Consider the following 27,175-nt stretch of genomic DNA (forward strand, 5'->3'; position numbering starts at 1 on the left):
CATTTTCGCAGTCACCAAATCAAAAAACATTTTCGCAGTCACCAAATCATTAGTGCTGTGTACCCCTTTAGGATCCAAAAGAATACTGTGTGATAAGTGACTAATTTACGTAATAATTGTATGATATTTTATATTATTTTTAGTCACTTTGGGTATATTATTGGAAGAAAATAATTCATTTTGGCTATAATTGGTATAAAATGCTTTTGTTCAATTAAATGAGGTTTTTATCACTTTTTACTTGGATTTTGTGTATTTTGACAGTTTTGACACATTTTCGTATTTCGGCTATAACTTGAGCTACAATGATCGGATTGGGATGATTCTTGAACCCATTTGAAGATAAGAGATAGATCTACAACTTTGGTGAAGACATCTGAATCCATTTTGAAGGTTTTCCAGGTCAAAAAAGCCGAAGTACAGAGTCAATTGCTATTGGTCGAAACTGGAACAAGGCATGGAGCAGGCAAGGGTATTTCAGTCATATCTCTGCCTACACAGATCCAAATGAGGTGATTCTTGATGCATTGGAAAGATAAATCAAAAGGCTACAACTTTCGTGTTTTAGGCATGAGCTGGTTCAGCCTCTAACATCAAGAAAAGATCGGTTGAAGTTGGGCCAAAAACAGAGCAAGTGATCCACACTCGGATCCACTATTCATCCGAACCCTCGGCTGTTTCTGGGTTAGTGGATCCGAGCTCGGATCCATACGGATCCGAGGCACTGTAGCAGCTCGGATCACTGGTCAGAAAAGGCTGCTTTATACGCGTAAAACTCAACTTCACCTCCACCAACTCACATGTGATGCTAGACATGTGAGAGACATTACCAGCTGTAAGGAGAAAGTGTAAAGCTTCATTTCTTGACCACCTTTCATCATTAAATAGCCAAATTCATTGCAAAATGGAAGAGGGGATGATAGAGTAAGAGATAGAGAGACATACGGGAGAAGCTTGGAGTCTGCAGAAATGTAGCTCTTTCATCTTCCTAGTATTAGTTTAGCTTAGTATAGAGTAGTATAGTTCATCCATTCTTGTTTATTATCTAGATTAGGATGAAGATGGAGGATGAAGAAGGCAAGGAAGAAAGCTCATGTGACAAGGGTTGTAGTCCTTTCAAACTCTTTATCTTTGTATTTGATTCCAAGTTTAGTTAATATACAAGTTCTGGATTTTGTGTTTAATATGTGTTTTTAAAGTTTATACCTTGGGTTTGGTTGAACTTTCTATGATTGTTAGTGTTTATTATTTGGTTATTTGATTGCTATGATTTAAGCAAGTTATTTAGCACTTTGGCTTCTTAAATCATGATTAATCTGGTACCATTGATTGTGATGATCTAAGGTGTTGTTTCTGCAATGAAAATTGAGATTTAACACTAGTTCAAGAAGTGCTAAACATAAGGAGTACACTCACGAAAGTAGAGGTGCACTTATGTGGTTTTTAGTTATTCATATCATGTAATTTCATTGAAGAAATGAACTTGTAGCTAATTTCATAACCATGAAAATAGGTATGGATTAGTTATAGGTATAATTGATTCACTACGAAAGTAGGATTCAAATGCATAAGGAAATTACACCATAATTAGCCTAAATGTAGTAATTAATGATCCAAATATAGCACTTGCATGAGTAGTTAGAGATACCACAACCTAAGGAGCTTTTATTTGTTATTTTGTATAATTTGAGTAGGTAAAATTTGTTATAATTCATTGATAGTCTAAATAATAGAGAAGCTTTAGTAGTACCGGTAATTGCAATCTTCCTTGTGGGATCAACCCTTAATACCCTATACTCGCTCACGATTCGTATACTTGCGATAAATCGCGTGTGGGGTGTTTAGGAGTTTATAAATGTAAAATTTGATTAGAATGAGGTTAAATTGATATGTATACCCTGCGCACGTCAAGTTTTTGGCGCCGTTGCCGGGGAAGATTTGGCAATATCGGTGTGAAGAGCAACTTTATTAGTTTAGACATATTATTAGTTATACTGTGAATGTTATTTTCTGTGTTTTATATGTGTATGTGTTTTATCACCTATTCTTCTTACTAATTTTGCTCTTAAGTTGTTTAAAGGCAATTTTAGGTGATGAGAAGGATAGGTCAATTTGGAGGACAATGCTTGAGAAGTGGAAGATTGGAAATGGATGGTTACCAAGTGCAAAGCTCCTTCAACAGAGGTAACCAAGAATTTACTGAATGTATATCTTTTGAAGATGGTTTAAGGTGCTTAAAAGCTAAATTTGATGTTATGATGTTACAAGTTCAAATGGACACAATTATGCATGAAATTGAATAAAGGAGGAATGCTAATGTTTTTAATTCTTATCAAGTGATTTGTGACTTGTGTGGAGGATATCATGCTACTAATACATGTATGCAAGCACAAAATGTGGATTATTATGATGAATTAGAGCATTACAATCCTTGTTTTGATCAATATAGTGCTAATTGGAGCAATTCTCCTGCGTATGGTTAGAATAATCAATGTGCATATAGTGCTTCTCCGTATTTTCATGATTACCAACCTGCATGTGTCCAATATGAATCAAAACCATCTTTGGAGTTGGCAATTGAAATGGTAGCTAATGATTCTAAGCCATCTTGGGAGTTAGCTTTAGAAAAATTAGCTAATGCAACTTCTGACCGTTTTGATAGGATTGAGGAAAGAATAGATGAATTAGCTTCTCACTTTGGTAGAGTACATGACCAATTATATGCATTGTGTGAAGTTATTTCCTCTAATGATATGCAAAATGATCCTAGCATGAATGGTGGGAATGTTGTATGTGAAAATGGGTTGCATTTTGATGAAAATGATGAATCTCAAGAGTGTTTTAATGAGCAAATATCCATTTCACATGATAATATCTTTGGAACTAACTTTGAGCCTCAAGAGGTGAGTTTTAATGACTCATTTTTCACCCCTCTTGAGGAGTGCATTGAAAGTATAGGTTCTAAAGGTATTCCTGCCCAAGATACTCTCATTGCATCTCCTTTGATAAGTTCTCAAGTGGTGTATATTCAAGGTAATATCTATGAAACGCTTGGAATATGTAAGTCACTTCCATCTCTCACATCATTAGTTCATGTGGCTTTTTCTATTAGGTCACCTTACAATGATCCACCAGGCCCTAAAATGGTGGATTATTCGTTAACTAAGCCTCCTTGAAAAATGAGGTGATATAGTCAAGCTATTGACTTTAAAGAAGCGCTTATTGGGAGGCAACCCAATGCTTGTTTAAGTTGGTGTTACTTTGGAGTGATTTTATGTTTAAAGTATAAGTTTGAGTTATTTTGTTATTTTTCATTTGTAGGTTTTGGAAAAAGATGCAAAAGTGACCAAATGAGGTGAAAAAGGCGAAGTTTGATCAAAGATCTCAATACCTCAATTTCAGTAATTATGGTTTTTGATGCATTAAAGAGGTTTAGAATGCATGTTTAGATCATTTTACATGTGCGTGAATGGTTTATTTTGACATAGAAATGATCTAGGGTGTATCTTGAAGAATTGGGGTCAAACTGAAAAATTGAAAAAATTCTGCAATAAGTGCAGATTCAATGGATCCGAGCTCGGATCCATATGGATCCAAGGCCTCGGATCCACTTCTGCAATCAGAAAAAAATTGGAGTTTCTTGATCCGAGCTCACTTATCATGATCCGATCTCGGATCCTTTCAAAAACGACCTCGGATCCTTTCCAAACGAAGCCTCGGACCACTTTTCCTCATTCTTCCCTCTTTTTCCTCCTTCAACTCCACTTTTCTTCTTGTTGGTTGCAAGCTTTTATTCTTAAGATTTGTATTTTTGTTTTTTTTTTTCAAGGTGCATTAATTGAAGTCTCCATTCTTTCAAGTAAAGTTGAAAATTCATCACATTGCCATGGATTCGGATCGCGCAAGTTCATTAGGGGAGTATTACTTTCTCTTATTTTCGTTATTTTTCCTTTCTCACATTGAGGACAATGTGAAGTTTAAGTGTGGGGGAGGAAAGTATTGAACTTACATTTACTTGCCATGTGATGATATTTTGTGGATTTAAATGCTTAGAAATGTTGGAATTATGTTTGAACTATTTGCCATGTGGATAATTTGCTTGAAATTGGATTTGTTGGCAGGGAGTTTTCATCCATTTATAAGGAGAAACTCTGTAAAAAATTTTCTAAAATCTTTTCCAATATTTCACTATGGCCCAAAAGTTCTTCAAATTTTTGCATTTTCATTCAAAAAGGGCTAATTGTTCCAACCTTATTCTTCCAATTGTTGAAATGTTATATGTATTTTGGAAGGTTTAGTCCTCATTTAACTTGGAAATAGTATTATGCAATTAGAATTTTTACATTTTAGAAAGTATATTTGGTAAAGTAAGAAAAATTATCCCTATAATTTTACATGTTTAATGAGATTTCTTCTCTTTACTTAATTTTGCAAGTAAGTGATTGATATAATCGATAAAGGTTATACTCCTCCTTTGATTATTTCTATATATATATATATATTTTTTTTTTTCTATGAGGAAAAAAAAAAGAAAAAAAAAAGAGAAAAAAAAAAGAAAAAAAAAGAGAAAGTAAATAAAAATTGTTCTACTCCAATGATTCATGTACCGAGTAACCGGGGGTTGGCATCAACAAATGTCGACATTCGCGTAAAAAGGTACTTGAATTAAGAGTATGCATAGCAACTTGAATAAATGAAATGTTGAGTAACTGGGGATCTTCACCTAAAAGTGTCGATTTTCGCTTAAAAGGCATTCTCACTATTTAAGTAAAATTTGTGTGAATAAATCCCTCTTAGTTATAGAATTTTGAGAAAAAGATGATTATAGGAGGGGGAAAGCTATAAATTGACTATGTGATTTGCTTATTTGTAAAATTAAGTTAGGGTAAGAGATTAAGTTTAACTTGTTGAATTTAGGGTATAATTATCTTTCCTTTACTTGATATTATGAGTATTTAGTGTAAATTGAATAATTGTATAATGATTATTTTCCAAGTCTTGAGGAATTAAATTGGACAAAGTGCATATATTATTTCACCTCTTGAATCATTGCATTTGATTATGTGTGAATTGCTTGAGGACAAGCAATGATTTAAGTGTGGGGGAGTTTGATAAGTGACTAATTTACGTAATAATTGTATGATATTTTATATTATTTTTAGTCACTTTGGGTATATTATTGGAAGAAAATAATTCATTTTGGCTATAATTGGTATAAAATGCTTTTGTTCAATTAAATGAGGTTTTTATCACTTTTTACTTGGATTTTGTGTATTTTGACAGTTTTGACACATTTTCGTATTTCGGCTATAACTTGAGCTACAATGATCGGATTGGGATGATTCTTGAACCCATTTGAAGATAAGAGATAGATCTACAACTTTGGTGAAGACATCTGAATCCATTTTGAAGGTTTTCCAGGTCAAAAAAGCCGAAGTACAGAGTCAATTGCTATTGGTCGAAACTGGAACAAGGCATGGAGCAGGCAAGGGTATTTCAGTCATATCTCCGCCTACACAGATCCAAATGAGGTGATTCTTGATGCATTGGAAAGATAAATCAAAAGGCTACAACTTTCGTGTTTTAGGCATGAGCTGGTTCAGCCTCTAACATCAAGAAAAGATCGGTTGAAGTTGGACCAAAAACAGAGCAAGTGATCCACACTCGGATCCACTATTCATCCGAACCCTCGGCTGTTTCTGGGTTAGTGGATCCGAGCTCGGATCCATACGGATCCGAGGCACTGTAGCAGCTCGGATCACTGGTCAGAAAAGGCTGCTTTATACGCGTAAAACTCAACTTCACCTCCACCAACTCACATGTGATGCTAGACATGTGAGAGACATTACCAGCTGTAAGGAGAAAGTGTAAAGCTTCATTTCTTGACCACCTTTCATCATTAAATAGCCAAATTCATTGCAAAATGGAAGAGGGGATGATAGAGTAAGAGATAGAGAGACATACGGGAGAAGCTTGGAGTCTGCAGAAATGTAGCTCTTTCATCTTCCTAGTATTAGTTTAGCTTAGTATAGAGTAGTATAGTTCATCCATTCTTGTTTATTATCTAGATTAGGATGAAGATGGAGGATGAAGAAGGCAAGGAAGAAAGCTCATGTGACAAGGGTTGTATTCCTTCCAAACTCTTTATCTTTGTATTTGATTCCAAGTTTAGTTAATATACAAGTTCTGGATTTTGTGTTTAATATGTGTTTTTAAAGTTTATACCTTGGGTTTGGTTGAACTTTCTATGATTGTTAGTGTTTATTATTTGGTTATTTGATTGCTATGATTTAAGCAAGTTATTTAGCACTTTGGCTTCTTAAATCATGATTAATCTGGTACCATTGATTGTGATGATCTAAGGTGTTGTTTCTGCAATGAAAATTGAGATTTAACACTAGTTCAAGAAGTGCTAAACATAAGGAGTACACTCACGAAAGTAGAGGTGCACTTATGTGATTTTTAGTGATTCATATCATGTAATTTCATTGAAGAAATGAACTTGTAGCTAATTTCATAACCATGAAAATAGGTATGGATTAGTTATAGGTATAATTGATTCACTACGAAAGTAGGATTCAAATGCATAAGGAAATTACACCATAATTAGTCTAAATGTAGTAATTAATGATCCAAATATAGCACTTGCATGAGTAGTTAGGGATACCACAACCTAAGGAGCTTTTATTTGTTATTTTGTATAATTTGAGTAGGTAAAATTTGTTATAATTCATTAATAGTCTAAATAATAGAGAAGCTTTAGTAGTACTGGTAATTGCAATCTTCCTTGTGGGATCGACCCTTAATACCCTATACTCGCTCACGATTCGTATACTTGCGATAAATCGCGTGTGGGGTGTTTAGGAGTTTATAAATGTAAAATTTGATTAGAATGAGGTTAAATTGATATGTATACCCTGCGCACGTCACTGTGCCAGGGGATTCATTTGAAAAGAGCACTCAATGAAATAAATACATGTACAGCTTGAGTCTGTCGTAAAAATACACAAATATTCATCTACATATATAACTGTCCAAGATCTGAAGAAAAATTTTTCAAAAAAAAAAAAAAAGATCTCAAGAAATTAATCTCCATTTTTTTATCTCAAGAAATCATAAGAATTCCCTAAACACGATGAAAATTAGGAGCAGAAGACTAGTTCAAAGAACAGTTGCTTCTCTGGTTATTTAAGCAGTCACAGGCTGACGTTTGTTGAATCATGGTATTCTTCTAACAATGAAGCACCTTTGGTGGAGGATATGATCAGGGAAGCTGCAAAATTAAAATATTGTTCGAAATTATTTGATATTAAACTATACGTATATATATAACAAGGAAGCATGTGTGTATGTATGTAGAGCCAGGAACCAAGGCAACTAGGGTTAAAATTTTGGACAATTATATATGATTGTTGTATTGTTTTTTTGGTTTCATGTTAACTTACGTGACTTATTGATCTCATATATTGGATCAATATAAATGAATAAGGATATATAACTGTACGCAAATTATGTGTTAAGTACAGCAACCGTAAATTTGTTACAGAACTCCAAGAATACTTGTAGTGAGTGCATTAGTATAGGCTTGGCTTGATCATGTTCAATTGTTATGTACCTTCCAAGGTATAATGGCCTCAATGAAGCTACATAAACAGGCCTCTTCACTTGTAACCTGAAATAAGCACTCCCTAACAAAAGCAAAAATATTCAATGCATCGAATGCATCTGAATTTCGATTCTAACTAGCGAGATTGGCATTGGGTAGTGGATTTATTTAGGCAATTAGCACATGATATAAGTTATAGTTTGGAATGCTAGCATTCAAAATAAATTAGGCCCATGTACTTTTTTTTTCTTTCTATAATCTAACGGCAACAACCTACACTACTTCTATCCTATGTGGGTAGGGCCGAAAATAAACCGAATCCTAACGAACAATTCGGATTCGATTCGTTAAGGGCTCGACTCGAGTTCAATTTTCAACGATTTCGAGTTTGAATTCAAATAGGAATTAGGATTCAATTATAGCATTGAATCGAGTTCAAACGTGAAGATCGATTTTCGACTCGTTAAGACTTGATTTCTATTCAAATATTGTTTAAATATTTTTATTGAAAATATTTGTTAATATTTTATATAAAATTATATATTTATTATTTTATTATACAGATATTTTGTATGCGTTATTCATAATTGAATATTAAAATTGAAGAATTAAATAAATTTTTGAGCTCTCAAATCGAGTTCGAATCCATCAAATATTAAATTGACTCGAGCTCGAATTTAAATTTTGAATTCGTATAGAATTCAAGTTCGAGTCCAAAATTTCAAATCGAACTCGAACTATGAAAAGTTCGATTCAATTCGATTTATTTACAGCCCTATATAGAGGAGGGGGAGATCAATTGAACTTGTATAGGAGTTGGGGATGAACCGTTAGACTAAATAAGTGTATTACTGCACTTTCTAGATTTTTTGAATAAAAGAAAAACTATGCTTTTTTTTTTTTTTGGTAATGCACTTGATGCCCTATCCTGGTGTACGAGGAGAGCTGACCTAAACAAATTAGGTCTTTGTACTCGGCACCTGAAATAAATACCAAGCTAGTACAACCGCACATCGTCCCAGATTGAGAATACAGCCATCGACGGAGGCGGCTGTCAAGGTTTGATCACGTGTAAGCATAGTGCATCTCCCTGAATGTAATCAAGGACAGTCCATGTCACTATTGTCAGGCCCTGTACTTTCACACGTGCGTCTACTTTGTCATTGCTTCGATGCTAACCTAACATGGAGAAAACGAGAAAGTAGATAGATGTGCATCGATCCTTTAGGAAGTTAAAGCATCCAGTCAAAACTAGAAAACCATTACAAGTGTTAATTGATAATGACTTTTCTCAGGCTAGAACTGGAAAGAGGAAGATGGTGCTTAAAGATGAATTGATGGAGGAAGCACAACAGGATGCAACTCAAGGGAAAAAATCTAAACCTATGGTTGAGCTATATTCTGAAGAGACTAGGGGAAAGGGAGAGGGGTCCTTCCTTAATGGGACCTCCAGTTGCAAATGAGAGTTGTGGTGTGGAATTGCCAAGGGGTGGGGAGTCCCTTGACAGTTCCCAGTCTGAGGGAGGTTAACAACCTCTCCTCCCCAAGTATGTTTTTCTTAAGCGAGACTAAGAACAGGAAGAATGTGATAGATAGAATAGCTAGAAATCTAAGGTTGGATCATAATGTGACAGTGGAAGCTATGAATAGGGCAGGTGGTATGGCTTTGTTATGGACTAAGGAAACTCATATTGTGGAGGTAAACACTACAGCCTTCACTATAGAAGCTAGAGTGGAAGATAATGAGACCCGGGCTACTTGGTGGTTTATTGGTGTTTATGCCAGTTGTGACCAGAGAATTAGGAAAGAACAATGGAGAGTGTTAACTGATAGAAGCAGTTTGTGGGGATCCAAATTCTTAATCACAGGTGACTTTAATGATATTTTGTCAAATGATGAAAAATGGGGGGGAGCGTATAGGGAGGAGAGGAGTTTTAGGGTCTTTAGAGATTTCATAGATTGTAATAGATTAGTGGATATAGGTTTTGAAGGTCACCCTTGGACGTGGAGTAATCACTGGGATAATGAAGGTGAAGTCCGACAAAGGCTTGACAGATGTCTTGGAAGTGTGGAGTGGTTTCAAGAGTTTGAGATGGCAAGGTGTCAACACATTGATACCCTTGCTTCTGATCACTCTATACTTTTACTAGATACTAATCCAGGGATTGGGAGGAAGAAGAAGAGGTTTTATTTTGATAAGAGATGGCTCCACAAAGAGGGGATCCAGGAAGTGGTGAAGCAGGCTTGGAACAAGGAGGAACTTGGTTCTAAAATGTTCAAAGTAACTAGGAAGATTAGAAATTGCAGAATCGAACTTTTGAAGTGGAGAAATAAAGTCCAATCTAACTCTAGGAGCAAAATTAATGATCTTAAACATGAGCTGGAAAGAGTTAGGATCTCAGATTCAGATAAGAGAAACGAGGAGGTAAGGGATCTTAAGAAGCAGCTGGCCGAAGCTTATAAGGAGGAAGAAATCTTTTGGAGTCAAAAGGCTAGAATTAGTTGGCTGCGGGAAGGGGATAAAAATACTAAGTATTTTCACTCTTACGTCAAGGGGAGGAGAGTGAGTAATAATTTGAGCAAAATACAAAGAGAGGATGGGTCTTGGACTAACAATGAGGATGAGCTTGTGACTGAAATTGCTGTCTATTTTAAGGAGCTGTTCACGAGTGGAGGGAGAGGTGAAATGACAGAAATTTTATCTGGTATTCCACACTCAATCACTCAGGAAATGAATGATAATCTGATCAAGGAAGTTAACGAAAAAGAAATCCATGAGGCTTTGTTCTCTATGAATCCAGAAAAAGCATCAGGTCATGATGGAATGACTCCAATGTTTTTTCAGAATTTCTGGAGCTCCATTAAGAATGATATCATACCAGCAATCAAAGCTTTTTTTCACTCAAGTCTCATGCTTAAGTCTGTGAACCATACTGTCATATCTCTCATTCCCAAAACTTTGCATCCAATCAATTTGAAAAATTACAGGCCTATCAGTCTATGCAGTGTGATCTACAAAATCATATCCAAAATCTTGGCCAATAGACTGAAGAATGTCCTGGATTCCTGCATAAGCAAAACTCAATCTGCTTTTATCCCTGATAGACAGATTTTGGATAATGTGATTATTGCTCATGAGTATATGCATTATTTAAAAAACAAAAGACAGGGGAAAGAAGGCTACATGGCAATCAAATTGGACATGGCAAAGGCATACGATAGGGTGGAGTGGCACTTTCTGCTTGCTATGATGGAACAAATGGGATTCTGTGCTACGTGGATCAACTGGATCCATAGCTGCCTGAAGACAGTGAGTTACTCTTTCAATTGTAACGGGGAAGTCAAAGGTTATGTGTCCCCAGAGAGGGGAATCAGGCAGGGGGACCCTTTGTCCCCTTACCTGTTTTTAATCTGCTCAGAAGGCTTCTCGAATTTGTTGAGAAGAGCTGAGGAAAGCAAAAGAATTGCAGGTCTAAAGATCAGCAGGCAGGGTCTAGTTCTTACTCACCTTTTTTTTGCTGATGATTCTATCATCTTTTGTAAAGCAAATAAGGAAGTGGCAGGGGAGATTATGAAAGTCTTGAAAGTATATGAAAACTCCTCAGGGCAGTTGGTCAATTTGGACAAATCTGCAGTGTTCTTTAGCAAAAACATGGTCAGCGAGAAGAAGGGAGAAATCTGTCAAGCTCTGGGAGGAATGATAGAGGCAACACAAGGCAAATATCTGGGGCTCCCAATGGTTGTCTCAAGAACTAAAGAACAGATTTTTGGCTTTGTGAGGGACAATATAAGGAAAAGATTCCAGAGCTGGAAAAACAGATTTCTGAGTCCCGCAGGTAAAGAAGTATTGCTGAAGGCAGTCGCAATGGCTATGCCTACGTACGTTATGTCGTGCTTTAAGCTGCCAAGGAAATTGTGTAAAGGTGTCTGTGCACTGATGGCCAATTTTTGGTGGGGAGAATCTAGTGGAAAGAACAAAATACACTGGATTTCTTGGGAAAGAATGGCTTGGGATAAAAAGGCAGGTGGTCTAGGATTCAAGGACCTTGAAGCTTTCAATCAAGCTCTGCTAGGAAAGCAAATATGGAGGTTAATTACTAGACCAAATCTGTTGGTGACCAAAGTGTTAAAAGCTAAATATTTTCCAAAGGAGTTCATCTTACATTGCAGTCCCACCAAAAATGCATCCTGGTTTTGGCAAGGCTTAATGGGAGCAAGAAGCCTACTCAATGAAGGACTGATTAGGAGGATAGGGAATGGGCGGAGTACAAGCATCTGGGATCATAAGTGGATTCCAGATACAACTACAGGTAGACCGACTACAAGTCGAAGGAACAATTGTGGGCTGGAAAAGGTGGAAGAGCTCATAAATCATCAAAGATGGAATAGGAATATCATATTCAGAAATTTTAACAGACATGATGCGCACAAAATTCTAGCTATTCCCTTGAGTCTTACAGAGAGGGAGGATAGCTTTTACTGGCAACCAAAGGCGGGAGGGCAATACACTGTAAACTCGGGCTACAATTTCCTGATGCAGCAAAACCGACAAAGAAAAAAGGGCAACCCTGATGGAGCAAGTTCCAGTTATGCAGATGGTAGCCCTCAAGTTGTTCAAATGTGGAACACTCTGTGGAGTTTAAACATCAAGCACAAGATCAAGTTTTTCATTTGGAAATGCATTCAAGGAGCCCTGCCAGTGAAGGAAGCAGTGAGGAGGAGAACGGGACAGGGTGAGCCTACTTGTACAACTTGTGGAACTGCACAGGAAACAGTAGAACACCTCCTGTTGACCTGTCCTCATTCGATGAACATTTGGAAGGCAGCTCCTATTCAGTGGGATGGGGCAAAGGACCAACAAGGGAACTTCAAGCGATGGTGGCTAAGGATTACAGAAGCAAGGCTTAGACCAGAGGGGTTGGAACACATTGGTTTAACGGCAAATATCCTATGGCAGGTGTGGAAAGAAAGAAATAAGAGGGAATTTCAGAAATCTGACATAGTTACACCTTTCAAAACAATAGCAAGAGCACACAAGGATTGGATGGAACAGCTGCAGGAAGAGGGCACGACATTTGGAAAGAGCACAGAAGAAACAGCCCCTAGACAAGATTTGCAAGATCAGAACTTTACGAATGAGGGAGTTGTGATAATGGAGATAGAAACAACAAACAAAAAAGGACAGCATACGTTTGGGATAGGAGTCACAGTTAAGGAATATGCAAGGAATAGAATGACAGGGTGGTTAATGAATGAGATCAGTCTGGGAAGCAAAGTCCTAGATGATGCACTAGCTCTGAAGCTGGCCTTATGCAAAGCTGTGCACCGAAGCTGGAGTAAGGTGAAGCTGAAGTTTTGTAACAAGGAGCTATGGAGACAAATCAAACAGCAGAGGCCTGCGGACATCAAGATGGCAACAGTACTGGAAGACATCTCTAAGTTACAGAGGTTGTTTTGCATGTGCTCTTTTGACTTGTGTAGACAAGAACAGATGTTAGTTAGCAAAAAATTAAGTGAAGATGCTTTAGGCATTATTGTTGATGAGGAAAGACTGTTTCCTCAGTGTTCTTAGAACACTTTTTGTATAGCTTCTCTCGAGCCGTTGCTCGCATATTGTACTCTTTCTCATTAAAGCAATGAAAAATCCTATCGTTTCGAAAAAAAAAAAAAAAAAAAGTGCATCGATCCAACTTAAAAAAAAAAAATTGTTATCATATTTAACTTTGCATATGAGTATTGCCCAGTTGGACTCTCCCTTTTAGTATAGATTAATATAGGAATAGGAATAAAATAGATAAGTATCGACTGACAAAAAAAAAAAAAAGAATACATACCCTCACAATTGTTATATTTCCTTGCATTTAGATTTTTTTAAAAAAAAATTAACTACACTTAAAAATATAAAAAAGTAACATTTGAGGCCCCTCTTAATAGGCACCTATTAGCCAAACATATATATATATATGTGTGTGTGTGTGTGTGTGTGTGTGTGTGTGTTATAATTTGCTACTCAATAGTTACATGTATATAGGTTGTTGAATTAGATTGCTCTAGGTGATGCCAAGCAAACATCCTTGCTATGATGTAGACATAATTAGGATTTATGTTATCTGATGTTTTCCTTTTTTTGGTAACAATCAATTTCAGTAAATCTCAATCAATTAAATAATTCCTTACTTTATATAGGTTTTGCTTTAATGATGTCTTTCTTTATCATTTACCAATCAATCTCCAGGTTTCCATTTCTAACTGTTTCTAATATAACATAATTTCTTTTTATCTACGTGGCTTAGAAATTCTACAATTACTCACATTTTTCCATTTTTTTAACTCCTATTACTTGATTTGGTTGTTTATTTTCACTTCTATATTTGAAAACTTTCACTTTTTCATCAATTCATGCCATAACTTTAGAATATTGTTTATACTAATATATTTATGTTGTCTACTTAATCATTCTTTTTTTTTTTTAAATTTCTCTAGTAATTATTATGTTTTTTTCTATTCGAATCTATTTCCTTTGCAACTTATTATGAATCAAAATCATGCCCATGTAAGTTTTGATTTTTACAAGTTCTCAAATAATGTCCTTAAAACTTTTTCATTCGTTAAACAACTTAATAGACTGTCCCTCAAATTAGTTTCTTTTCAAATATCTTATTCTGTAAGCTAAAAAAAATTTCTAAATCTTTTATTCTTCAAATAAATTGATTTTGTATGCATTTTTTTTTTAGCAAAAGCCAGCTATGCTTGTCTTATAATAAGTATATTAAATTTTATAAAATTTAGTCTTTTAGCTCTTTTGTCTCAATGCTTGGGTAGAAAAGTTAGAACTAACAAATGCATGGTTACAACCAACTAGATATTGCAGTGTTTATTTTACTCTGCACTCTTCAACTATACCCAAATTTTTATGGTCGCTAAACTTACCAAATGGGGCACTTTTATCCTTAAAGAATAAAATCTATGTCGCTTTAATTCTTAAAGTATATAATATGTCACATGTTAGTCGCTAAAGTATAAAAATCTATTTCACATTAGTCCTAGAGTATAAAATAGGACCCCACTAAAGTATAAAATCTTTCCCATTTCCATCAATGATTTTACTTAAAAGGGACAAATTTATACTTTAGAAACTAAAGTATCTCACTTTAAAATTTAGGGACCAAAGTAGTAATTTGGTTATAGTTAAAAGATGCAAAGTAAAATTAACTCAGATTATGCATATCCTTCCATTGGACTTGATTCATGGCACCTCACCAAGTATAATTTTATGTATCTTAACTGTTGCGTGACCTTTCCACAATTTGGCTTATTTTAAATTTTAGATGTAGCATGTATCCTTTCTTTGATCCTGAACTATCCAGACTTTTTCTTATTAAAACAAAAGAGTGGACTTTTGCGTACAGATCGGAAGATTGAAAATGACATAGAAAAAGAATGGAAACGACATAGAAAGGTGCATGCAATAGGAAGATAGCATATGTCTCATGAAATCGAGATAACGATATATTCTATCAAAGGGCTAGGCCGGTGGCAGATTAAGAGGTCATTTAAAGGGTAAACTTTAAAATAAGTCGGGACAAAAAAATGTCCTGAACTGGAAAAAAAAAAATGAGTGATCATGTGGTAGACGCTAGGTTAATTTTCATTCCTAGTCTACCAAAAAAAAAAAAAAACTAGGAATGAAAATTGATTTCAACAGACAAACATGTGAGGGGAATTGAATTGCAACATCAAAAAATGAACAATCAATGCAGCTATAAGGACTTGGAATATTAACGGACAACAGATCGAGAAACTGAGGACTAGACCTAAATAAGGATTGCTGAAAAAAAGAATGTTGACAAAGGTTGATTGAGAAAACGTTGAGATAGTACTCCTCTGGATGAAAATCATTTACCCAGAACTCAGGTGGGAAGATAAAAATGCTAGTGCTTGTTTGTATTACTATTTTTGGAATACTTATTCTTATACGTAACCTTGGAAAGGAAAAAAGATGGCAAATCCATTGAAAGGTGTCGGAAAATGTAGCGATCAGCAAAATCAGGTAGCTTTACAGGCTGATCGTTGCAGATGTTGGATGGTCGTGTTTAGGATGGTTAAAATGAGCAAAGACCCATAAAAGATTTGGACTAACTCCACTTCGCACCTCTAAACCTATATCACGTTTTCACTTTACACTCTAAACTTCAATTTTGAATATTTTGTATTTTTAACTCTCAATTGGACAATTTTGCACCCTAAGTTTGCAAGTTTGTCGTATTTAACTCCAATCAATGATAACATTAGCAAAATTATTGGCGTTAAGCACCCCCTACAAATCAACGATGATGTATTGACAGTGATCAAAAGAAGTCAAGATATCACAACAAGAATAAAACTATATAGTGTCATTAATTTACATTGCTTTTTATGTCATTAATTTTGTTAATAATATTCATAATTGAGATCATAGAAATCAATGACAACGTCCTCAAAGTAATAAAATAGAGTCAAGGGGTCATGACTAGAACCAAAAAAAATAGATTGTCATTAATCTACACCATCCTTTATTTTCTTAATTTTGCTAACATTGTCACTGATTGGAATTAAATGGGACAAATTTGAGAGTTTGTAAAGTGCCCAAAATTGAGAGTTTAGGGTGCAAAGTGTCCAAAATTGAAGCTTAACGTGTAAAGTGAAGAAGTGGTACAAGTTTAAGGGTGCAAAACTGGAGTTAGTTCAAAAGATGTTGAAAACTATTTTGAGTAGCAGAATAATAAATCGATCAACATAGGTAAAAAAAAAATATTCAATGTGTGCTAGCATGTTTGTTTCCGATAGTTACACATAATCAGCAGCCATATGTATTCCATCTTCTTATTAGAAATTTAGAACGTGGACTACACCAACCAAAAGATGCTTTCTTTAAATAGATAAATATCTGGCTCTTTTATATTTGTTAGATGTTAATAGCACAACTAAACCCTTTAATGGAATTAAGGAATTGTGGGGTTATAGTCCCGAGCATTTTTTGAGACAGGCTGAGGAGTCCCTCACTCTCTCTCCTAGGGACAAGCAATTTCAACCGACCTATGGAAGGGATAACATCAGAAACCTCCTCTAAGGTTTTTTTAATATCACTTGGCACCCCTAAAATTTTAAAAATATTACTTACCTCCCTTACTTTTGTTATGTGTGTAACATAATTTTTAAAAATCCTAAACTGGACTTACGCTTGCTAAATAAAAATATTTTTAAACCACTTCATTTATTTAAAAAAAACCATCACCTCAAAAACAATCTCTTGTAATACTATCACATCACAATACCATACCCCATAAAAATATAAATTTAAAAAATAAAAAATAAATTTAATTGAAATACACTTGCATCAATTTAATTCTATACGCTCAAAATCAATTTCTTATAAATTTATATTTTTTCCCACCATCTTCTCAAACCTTGCTCAAACAATTAAATTGTACCAATTTATTAAAATCAACTCAAAATAAGCAAATAAATCACACCCTACTTTATCACAATCATAAAAAGTAAAAGATAAACAAAATTTAATTTATTATAATTTATAAATAAAATATTGCATGGTCATCCAAAAAATATGAGTAAGAGAGAAGGATAGAGAAAAGGAAAAAAAAGAAGAAAGTGACTTTTGTTTCTTATTTTTAATTTTTGAGCTCCATTTATTTGATATGTTGTGAATTATGTGTCAAGTGAGAGTTAATATAGTCTTTGTACAATTATTAGGGGAGGTAAGTGATGTTTCTAAAATTTCAAGAGTGCCAAGTGATATTAACAGAAACCTCAAGGGAGGTTTCTGATATTATCCCTTGTTTTAAAATATGACCACCGGCAATGAATTGGCACTTGAGATTCTCGGTGACAAGTTTTCTATGCCAATTCAATGTCACCTCTAGTATTTTGCCAAGTGTCCTATTATTATTTGGGGCTTTAATTTTCTAATAATCCAAATTGGTTTGGTTTAACAAAATTTTCCCTCAACCTCTAAGACTTTGAACCGATCGGTCTAATTTTTCTTCCAATACTTTTGTACGGCAGCCACTCAAGATTGGTTGCTTTGGGGAAAAAGAAAAAGATAACCCTAAACAAAATTGCCGCACCTTGTCCAATAAGTTGAAAGTTGAAGAAAGGTCTTGAATGTTGTGTCACCATTCCAAAGAGGATCTGACTGCGTTTCATGCTAATGGCAATTACATTTTCCCCAAAAGAATACCTCCTCCTCTGACTGCGTTTTCATGCTAATGGCAATTACATTTTGTTTCTTGGTGCTATAATGAATAATCCTGTTAGACCGGTCACGTGGGCATCAAGCGGTTTTTCGTTTCACTTTTTTTTTGTTTTTGGATCAAAAGGTTGGGGGCAGATTTTGAATACCAATAATGTCATCTTGGTCTCTGCAACTATTCTTGCAGAAAGTTTGGTCTGAATTGTAGCAGCATTCCTTTTCCCTACATCCCCGAGTTAATCTGCATCCCGATCTTCAGATCCTCTGCATTTCCCGGCATTCAGATATCCGTGGAGGCCGACCAGATGAGGACCAAGAATCTGAGCCTCCCAGGTTGTCGTTTCTCTCAAAATTGGAAGAAAAATTAGACCGGTCAGTTCAAAGTCTTAGAGGTTGAGGGAAAATTTTGTTAATCCAAACCAATTTGGATTATTAGAAAATTAAAGCCCCAAATAATAATAGGACACTTGACGGAATGCTAGAGGTGGCATTGAATTGGTATAGAAAACTTGTCACCGAGAATCCTAAGTGTTCCCTCTTTAAATTAGGGTCTTCCATTGTAGGGTGAGGGTTATCATGTGCATGCACGTGTTAAGATTTTCTTTTAATTTGTTTCAATGACTATGAGTTAATTGTCTTGTGAATTTTGTACACATTCTTGCCACCTTTTTTTAAGCAAAAGATTGAACAAAAATGTTTGTACAAAGAGGTGAACAGATCAGCTACAAGAAGATATATTATTTACATATTTACAAGCAAATTCTCCAATCAAATGGTCAATGGTTGGGAAATGACTCTTAAGGTCTTTTCTGCTATGAAATTCAGGATTTAAATATCATGTCTGACAGTTAAAGAGAGAGAGGTGGGAGGTTTTAAAGAAAAATTCAGTAATCTTTGTTAATAAATGAAAATACGTGTCATGCATCTATATGTGCACTACAAAAAATAGAGAGAGGGAATTCACCTGAGATGAACCAGATCCATCTTACCCCAAGCTAGGACAGCATGTCTTCCTCCATCAAGAATTAGTCTCCATAATGCCAATAGCAGACTTTTAAAAAAAAAAAAAATTTGGTCTAAACGGCGAATAGCAGACTTGAAAATAAATAATATTTCTTACTTCATCGAGAATTAGTCTCCAAAATGCCAATAGCAGACTTGAAAATCAAGATGTGCCAACTATAATATTTGACCAACAAAGTGAAGTAGTGCTATTTTATCTTTTCATTAGAAAATTACGAACAACACTTTTTATTTTATTTGTTAATTTATTTCTTTAATTTCTTTGCACAAAATATTAGGCTTGTAGATTTGGAAAACTCACGATTCTTGGTTCATTGAGACACATCTATAAGTAGTCCCACAGCCATAAGCAAATTCATCCATCTTTGCTTCCACTTTCCCTCTTCGTCACCTTTTCAATACATCTTTTTTGCTTTCTCACCCAAGAAAGCAAGCTAAAACAGTCCCCCAGTCCTTGCTGAAACAAGGAGAATGGAAGTTTCCACGAGCTACATGCTTGTTCCCGTCCTGGGATTGTTAGGCTATGTCATTTACTGCTTTTATAATTTGTTGGAGATGTATTGGTTGAAGCCAAAGAGGCTTGAGAAATGTCTCAGGAAACAAGGCTACAAAGGCAGTCCCTATAGGCTCCGAGGAGACCCGTATGAGAAAAAGTTGATCGGGGAAGCTCTATCCAAGCCTATTGGACTTAATGAAAATATAGTAAAACGCACCATGCCCCATCTTATCAACACTGTCCAAATTCATGGTTTGTAATCTGAGATATGAAACACCATGAACTTATTTTTTTTTTTGTTTTAATTTTACTTATTTATTTATTTATTCATACTTCATGAATGGGAAAAAAATAGTCTTGAACTCATGCATTTGCAGGAAAAAAATGTTTCTATTGGAATGGGAGATTTCCAAGAGTGATTGTGACAGATCCAGAACTAATCAAAGAAGTCATGAATAGGTACAGCGTATTTCACAAAAATTTCCAAAATTATGATCCAATTGCCAGAATCCTTTTCTCTGGACTGGGCGCCTTAGAAGGGGAGCCATGGGTCAAGCGCAGAAGGATCCTCGGCCGTGCTTTCCACGCTGAGAAATTAAAGGTTTTCATACTATTGAACATTTATGCTTGATGCATACTTGATCATAACCAACAATTTCAAGTGTGATTAATTGCTTGTTATTAGCCGAATTATGTTAAAAGAGTTCTGACGATTATGGGTTTTTGTCCTGCTTTGTAGCTGATGCTGCCTGCATTTCATATCAGCTGCGTGGAGATGTTGAGCAGATGGGAGAGTATGGTATCCGGGAAGGGTTCAATGGAGGTGGAAGTGTGGCGAGAAATTAAGGATTTAACAGGAGAGATGCTCTCAAGAACACTCTTTGGGACTAGGTTTGCAGAAGCACAAAGAATCCTGGAGATAATTAACGAAATTGCCGCTCTTACTATGGACGCCATTAGTTCAACTTACATTCCAGGATTGAGGTAAAATTCAACATCGCTGCTGACCAATTTGTTAAAAGCAGATCCATTATAATTTGCACTCGATCATTATCCTTTCTTTTTTTTCTGTTGGGTAAATATAATTGTGTTGTTCAATTTGCTGGTTCAAGGTTTCTGCCAACCAAGAGAAACAGTAGGTTAAGAGCATTGGACAGAGAACTAAGAGGTAGAGTACAAGTAATCATTGACCAAAAGAGAAAGGCAATAATAGCAGGAGAAGCATCTGGTGATGACTTCTTGGGTATATTGGTGGAATCCAACTTGAATGCGCTAAAGGGCAACAACAAAGGCGAGGTACTGACTGATCAAGATGTCATAACTGAGAGCAGACTGTTCTTTTTTGGCGGGCAGGAAACCGGCACAAACCTGATTGTGTGGGCGATGTTCCTCCTGAGTAGATTCCCTGATTGGCAGCAACGTGCTAGGGAAGAAATTTTTCGAGTTTTTGGGGACAAAATGCTGACCTATGATGGTCTAAACAGCCTAAAAACTGTAAGACTGTAAATCTATTCCACTCAGGTTCTTCAATCTTCATCATACAAAACACAACTCATAATACTGCATACTTTATATTCTTGAAGACGTCAACAAACTGTCCTGATCACTTGAATATATACAATGAGTATTCAATCCTAAGAATTAGCTGAATCCAAGAATCCCAGAGTTTTGATCTATTAACAAGATTTTCGACGCTTGTGAGAAATACTCTCATGAAAATTTGCAATGATTAATTCGTTAAGTGTAGTCAATATTTTCTAGCCATTCATCATACTCCACTCGCTTGCAGGTAACAATGATCTTGAACGAGGTTCTACGATTATATTGCCTAGTACCCGAGGTCTCAAGAGTTAGTGCTGAAGACACTACACTTGGGGAGGATTTCATTCCAGAAGGAGTGGAATTTCAAATGCCACAAGTATTGGTCCACTATGACCCTGAATACTGGGGTGATGATGTTCTGGAATTCAAGCCAGAGAGATTCGCCGAGGGGATATCAAAGGCAACAAATGCCCAAGGCGCCTACTTCCCCTTCACCTTGGGGGTACGAGTCTGCATTGGGGATAACTTTGTACTCTTGGAGGCAAAAATGGCGATGTCGCTAATTCTACGAAGTTTTGCCCTTGAGCTCTCTCCATCCTATGTCCATGCACCGATTAATCGTATCACTACAAATCCTCAATACGGTGTTCATTTAATCTTGCGCAAACTCTAGAAAAAGGATGTCCATCTAGTGACTAAAATTATCTCTAGCTTCTTTGAACAGGCTACATTAAGCTAGACCTAATAAATGCCTGGGTTCAAGCATTATTGTCCAAGTATGTAAGGAGATTAATGGACTTTCATTGTCTTGATGACGGCATTAAGGAGAAAGATTACAACAGTTCGTTCTTTAATAAACATTGAAGTTTGTGTGAGTGCTATATCCTGTTTCTTTATTTGAATGCCTCTTGTACGATTTTGAAAGAGTGTTATTATTTACATGACTTGTTTGAAAAAGTTGTCTTGCAAATTGCAGGCTAACCTAGCGGCATTTAAATCATGTCTACAACAAAAGATGAATAGCCAACATGATTTTAATGCTGCTAGGTAGGTTTCTTCTCACAAGTAGGCTCGTCAATGGCTTTGACAAGTCTAGATTCGATTCATATGAGTTTGAGGTTATGAGTTTTGAGTTGATAAATATGAATCTCATACTTAACTCTCGTAAAATATTCAAATTATGAGTTTAATTCGGATTTAATTCAAATTTATTTATTATTTTTAAATTTTTTAAATATAATTATTATAACTATTAAGTTCTAAAGTTAATTTAATATCCACAAGACCATAACATTAAACCTATACACGAACCAGTAACAATTCATTAAAAAGTTTATAAATCAAGAATTTTCTAATAATAATATATCCAATTAGTTCAAAATACATGAAAAATAGTAATAAAATATGATAAATAGTCACTACATATTTCAAAAGTTCTCATTTTGCTCATATTAAGATTCATCCTTCTGAATCTTTGGGCATAATTTTGTGTATTTAATATTTTTATATGTATTAATATATTTTGACGCATAACTCATAAGTATAAAATATTAGTATTATATATTTAGATATATATATATATATATATTAAAATATGAATATAGTATATAATTATATATATAAATGCAAATTAAATAGGCGGACCTATATCAAGTTTGAGTCTAATAAAATTCAAACTCGAAACACATTTACTTCAAAACCTAATACGCTCATAGATAGTTCTCCTCACAAGTTCCCGCTGACTCGACCCATTGATAGTTCTATTTACAAATGAGTCTTCACTTCAACGGTATTAAAGTTGCTATCATCTTGGTCTGAAAATTTGAGTAGACGTCCAATCCTTCTTGAGAATGTGATGCTTTTTTTTTTACCCCTTTTTTTGTTGTGGTTTTGAAAACTTTCACTTTCCATTAAATCAAAAGTTAGTCCATTGATTAAGGGAACTCTGGATTTGTTCGTTTCTCCACATTCAAGATAGTGGAAGGACACAAACAGATAATTACAACCTTAGGGATGTGACTTGACTTTTTGAAATTTAACGCCTCTTAGTTCAATGACACATGGAATAACTTTCTCATGAATGCGGTCTATCGATTGAAAGTCCTCTCAGCTAACATCCATTTGATCTGTTGGTCATCACCAAGATCTTAAGTGTTTTAATTGTGGGGGAGGTCAAGGATTCACTATTCGTGGCTTGCCGCTTCTGTGGCTTCCTTCCATAAGTTAGTCCCCCCTCCTCTAAATAGGGTAAAGTAAGTTATAAAAATATTTTCGTTGATTGAAAGTCTTCCCAACCTCTTAGGATCCCAAAAGAGAGAAATGTACAATTCTCTTGCCAAGGTATGCTGTGTAATTGTCTTTGGGCGTTATATCTCCCAGACACTTGGATGATGATAGAATTCCTATCTATGATTGAGTTATTACTGGTTTTCGATTTTCTCAGTTCAGTCGGTTCAATTGAACGGATTATCAGTTCACTTTTCTTATTCTTAGCAAAAAATACAAAAGAAATTCTGAAAATCATCATTAGTGATGACCAGCAATGACCGATGCGACAAAGATGTTCCCAGTCCCCAACTTTTTTCATTTTATCCTCATCATCAGCATATAAAACTTAAACTTAACAATTTTGAGCGTATAAATTGAAAAAAAAAAAAAATATCTTCTAAACAAAATTTTACATATCCTAAAAACATTCTCCATGCCATGAAAAATGAAAAAAGAGTAAATATTGACCACTATAATTTCTTCTAACTAACTACCACAAACAAAAGACTTCAAACAAAAAAAAAATCACAATTCAAGAAAAAGAGGAAAAATCATTCAAAGCTTCCATCACATTTCATCAAATGATTTTTTTCATCAATCACTTTTAAAATGTTAATTTTAGTAAAATTTGGACCCAATCTAAAATTTTTCCCATTGCTTAGCCTAAAATCATTGCATGACCTACATGTAGTTATTTTTTATGTGCAAAAAAGTCAAATCCTACTTTTTTCACGGCAAAAATGAATGTAAGTTGGGCCAGATCCATTTTTTGAAAGTAAAATGAATATGATTTGGGTCAAATCTTACCTTTTTAGGGGCAAAAATAAATATAGATCAAGTCATTTGTTTGATTACAAATAAGATCTAACCTTTTATCGCTAAAGAAAAATGATTTTGTATGGGTCATGTAATGGATTCACGGTAAAAAATAATAAAAAAATTAGGTCGGTACCAAATTTTATCAACTTGATTTTGCAAGGAACATAAATTTATTATTTTAAAAGTGAAAGATGAAAAAATTTATTTGACGAAATGTGAGGAATGTTTTGAATGATTTTTTTCCAAAAAAAGTTCAAACCACCCGGAAAAAAAAAACAGTGCCTCATAAAAAAAACAATTAAGAATTTCAAACCAAGAAAAAAACACTCAATATGCACCCAAGAAAGAAAGAAAACTTCAAATGATTGATGAGAAAATGTGGAGATTGAAAAAAGAGTGTCTGTAAAAAAGACGAGAGTGGAAAATGATCATAAATAAGAGAATGGAGATTGAAGAATAGTTTATAGAGGAGACTGAATATATTAGCCATGGAAATCTGAAATCGAAGGAGTGAGATTGCTTTACAGAGAAAATGGGGACTGCAGAGTGGAGAGAAAAAGAGAAGATGGCGGCTGACTTAGGGGCTTTGAGGAATTGAGTTTGCTTTTGGGCATTGAGAGTTTCTTCTTTTGAATTTTCATTACTTTTGTAGACGTCTGAAAGTGATATATTGTTTAGTTTTATGGAAATTGTAATAGTGCAATGGCTATTTGTGTGAACTCTAATGCAAAAGGTCCTAAGTTCGAAGTTGGATGCCTGTATAAACTTTCACCTTTTTATTTTTAAGGGTTATAGTGTGTCATGCTAGTTCCCATTGAACTAGCTAATCCAATTTGATTTTAAAAACATTGATCATATGTGAAACGTGAAAGACTTAATGAATCACTGGTTCGATTTTAAAAACACTGATCATATGTGAAACGTGAAAGACTTAATGATGCCATATGGCTTTAATATACAACTGGACTAATGCCATATCCGGTTCTTGATTCAATCGGTTGAACTAGCAAATTTAGTTTAATTTTAAAACTGCTAATCATAACTAAAAAGAGAAAGATCGGGTGAATCATTATTTCTGGCTTTAGTATACAATTGGAATGATATCACGGCCAATTTTCAGTTCAATTAATTAAACCAATCGATCCATTTTGATTTTAAAAACACTGATCATACGTGAAAAGTGAGACATATTATAACACAATTTCACGAATTACCTTGTTTCTTCGAAGGACATCTACTAACCACTCCTAACATTTTTTGGTGTGGCTAATTCATGATTGAGTTTTAAAAAGAATGCTCCAATGTGCCGACAATAATTTATTTGTCAATAGTTTGAAAGGAAGTTAGCCAAGATGGTCACTTTGGTGAGACTTCTAGGAATGGACTTTTGTACTGTCACATTGAGAAACTTCTGCAGACTAGTCCTCTAATTCAAGATAATTGTGTTCCTCCAAGGTAGTCGACCTGGTGGTATAGTCCCTAGTTAGGGCATCCGCTAGAGTTCGACCCTTGTAACAAAAATGGAGAATAATCCAACAATCCAAATAAGGGTTGGAGCCTGAAGTGGGATCAGGTCCTTTTTTTGACAAAAAAAAAATTCAAGATAATTGTGACTAGGCATTTCCTAGTATAGATGCCATGCGTGGGTATGGACCTACAATCGTGTCCCCTTATCAGCATAATTATTATGGCGATTGGCAATTAGCAAAACTTTTTGCCTGAAGAGGTATGTTCGTTGAAGATCACCACTGCACAGTATTATTAACTTCAATGCGCAAAAAATGCAAGAAAAGAGAAAAACTGGTTAAAACAGATTGATTGAAAACTGTGACACCGCCCAAAATCATCTAGAAACAGTGACAAGAGGTTTTCATTGAAGCTGTATGTAAATGGAATACTTCTCAATCCTTCGTGAGACTCCTGTTAAACTTGAATGAATGGGTTTCTCTAAGTCTTGCCAAAACCTCCACTGAAGTTACGTGAATGGGCTTCTAAAGCTATGGTGGGTCTTCTATTGAAGCTTGAACCGATGGACTTTTCAACTCTTGATGAGGCACTCTCATTGAACTTAAACAAACGGACTACTCAAGTGTCAGTAAGATTTTCATTGAACCTTGAGAGTGATTCGACTTTTGAGGCCAAGATGAGACTTTTATAGAAGTTTGCGGTTGCATCCTTTTCAATCTCAAGCATACAACATTGGGTTTTGGCTAAGGATCCTCCTTTTGAATGTGGGAGTAAATAAAAAAAAATAAAAATAAGAAAGCAATAATGACGGTGGAGAAAGGATTTGCAGCAGGACTAAAAGCCAAGGAATAGTTGGCTTCCCTAAATAATTTGAACACCAAATGGGGACAAAATTTTAAGGCTTATGTGAATTATATGAATGTGCCTACAAAACAGAGGGTGTCAATACTAGTTGCAATATTAAAAAAAAATATAGCAGCAACAAATTGGCCTAGGTATTTGCCTCATAAAAAGAAGCATTAAAAAAGGAAAAAAAAAAGAGTGATACTTTTTTTTTCACGTCAGGCACGTAATAATATTGGTGGGCATGCAAGACATGGTTTCACAAAATTCAAATTTGAAGAAGAAGATTTGTCTATGATTATTTTAATATCATGGATTTGTGAGTCACAAGATAGTATGTTTTATCAATGACGCATAAGGGGTGGCAATTTTCGACACGACCTGAAAACACGACACGAACCTAACACGAAATTAATGGGTTTGGGTTGAGGTTTCGAGAATTCGGGTCAGAATCGGGTTGGACCCGATGAACCCGAAAAGAAAACAGATCGATTTCGAGTCAACACGTGGTGAGCTGATATAACCCGATATGACCCGTTTACGAATTAAAAATAATTTAATAAACATAAAAATAATCTTATCTAACTAAACTAAGTTATTCTTTTTTTCAAAAGCATTAATTACTTAATCCTAAATGAATTTATTTAATTTGTGTGAAGTTGAAATTATTATATTTGGACAAATAATATATTATATTATTTTTTACTTTTATACTGTTTTAATTTATTTTATATTTTGTTTGGGATAAAACACTTTTACGGTGTTTAATTTATTTTAGATTTGGTTTGGAATTATTTATTTAAATTTTTATTACTTGATTATGTAATTAGTTTTGTGAGAAATTGATTTTATTAGAAATTAC

At 34.9% G+C, this 27,175-nt stretch overlaps 1 protein-coding gene across 1 annotated transcript; it reads left to right on the forward strand.

Moving 5' to 3' along the window:
• The first annotated feature begins 19,349 nt into the window (after positions 1–19,349).
• LOC113698078 (7-deoxyloganic acid hydroxylase) lies at positions 19,350–21,752 on the forward strand. The gene is made up of 5 exons (XM_027217751.2): positions 19,350–19,626; positions 19,752–19,975; positions 20,114–20,358; positions 20,487–20,868; positions 21,164–21,752. The coding sequence occupies exons 1-5, from the start codon at positions 19,350–19,352 to the stop codon at positions 21,587–21,589; spliced, it is 1,554 nt and encodes a 517-aa protein (XP_027073552.1). The 3' UTR covers positions 21,590–21,752.
• The last annotated feature ends 5,423 nt before the right edge of the window (positions 21,753–27,175 follow it).

This window comes from Coffea arabica, chromosome 7c, assembly GCF_036785885.1.
Source record: "Coffea arabica cultivar ET-39 chromosome 7c, Coffea Arabica ET-39 HiFi, whole genome shotgun sequence".
NCBI classification, from domain to species: domain Eukaryota; kingdom Viridiplantae; phylum Streptophyta; class Magnoliopsida; order Gentianales; family Rubiaceae; genus Coffea; species Coffea arabica.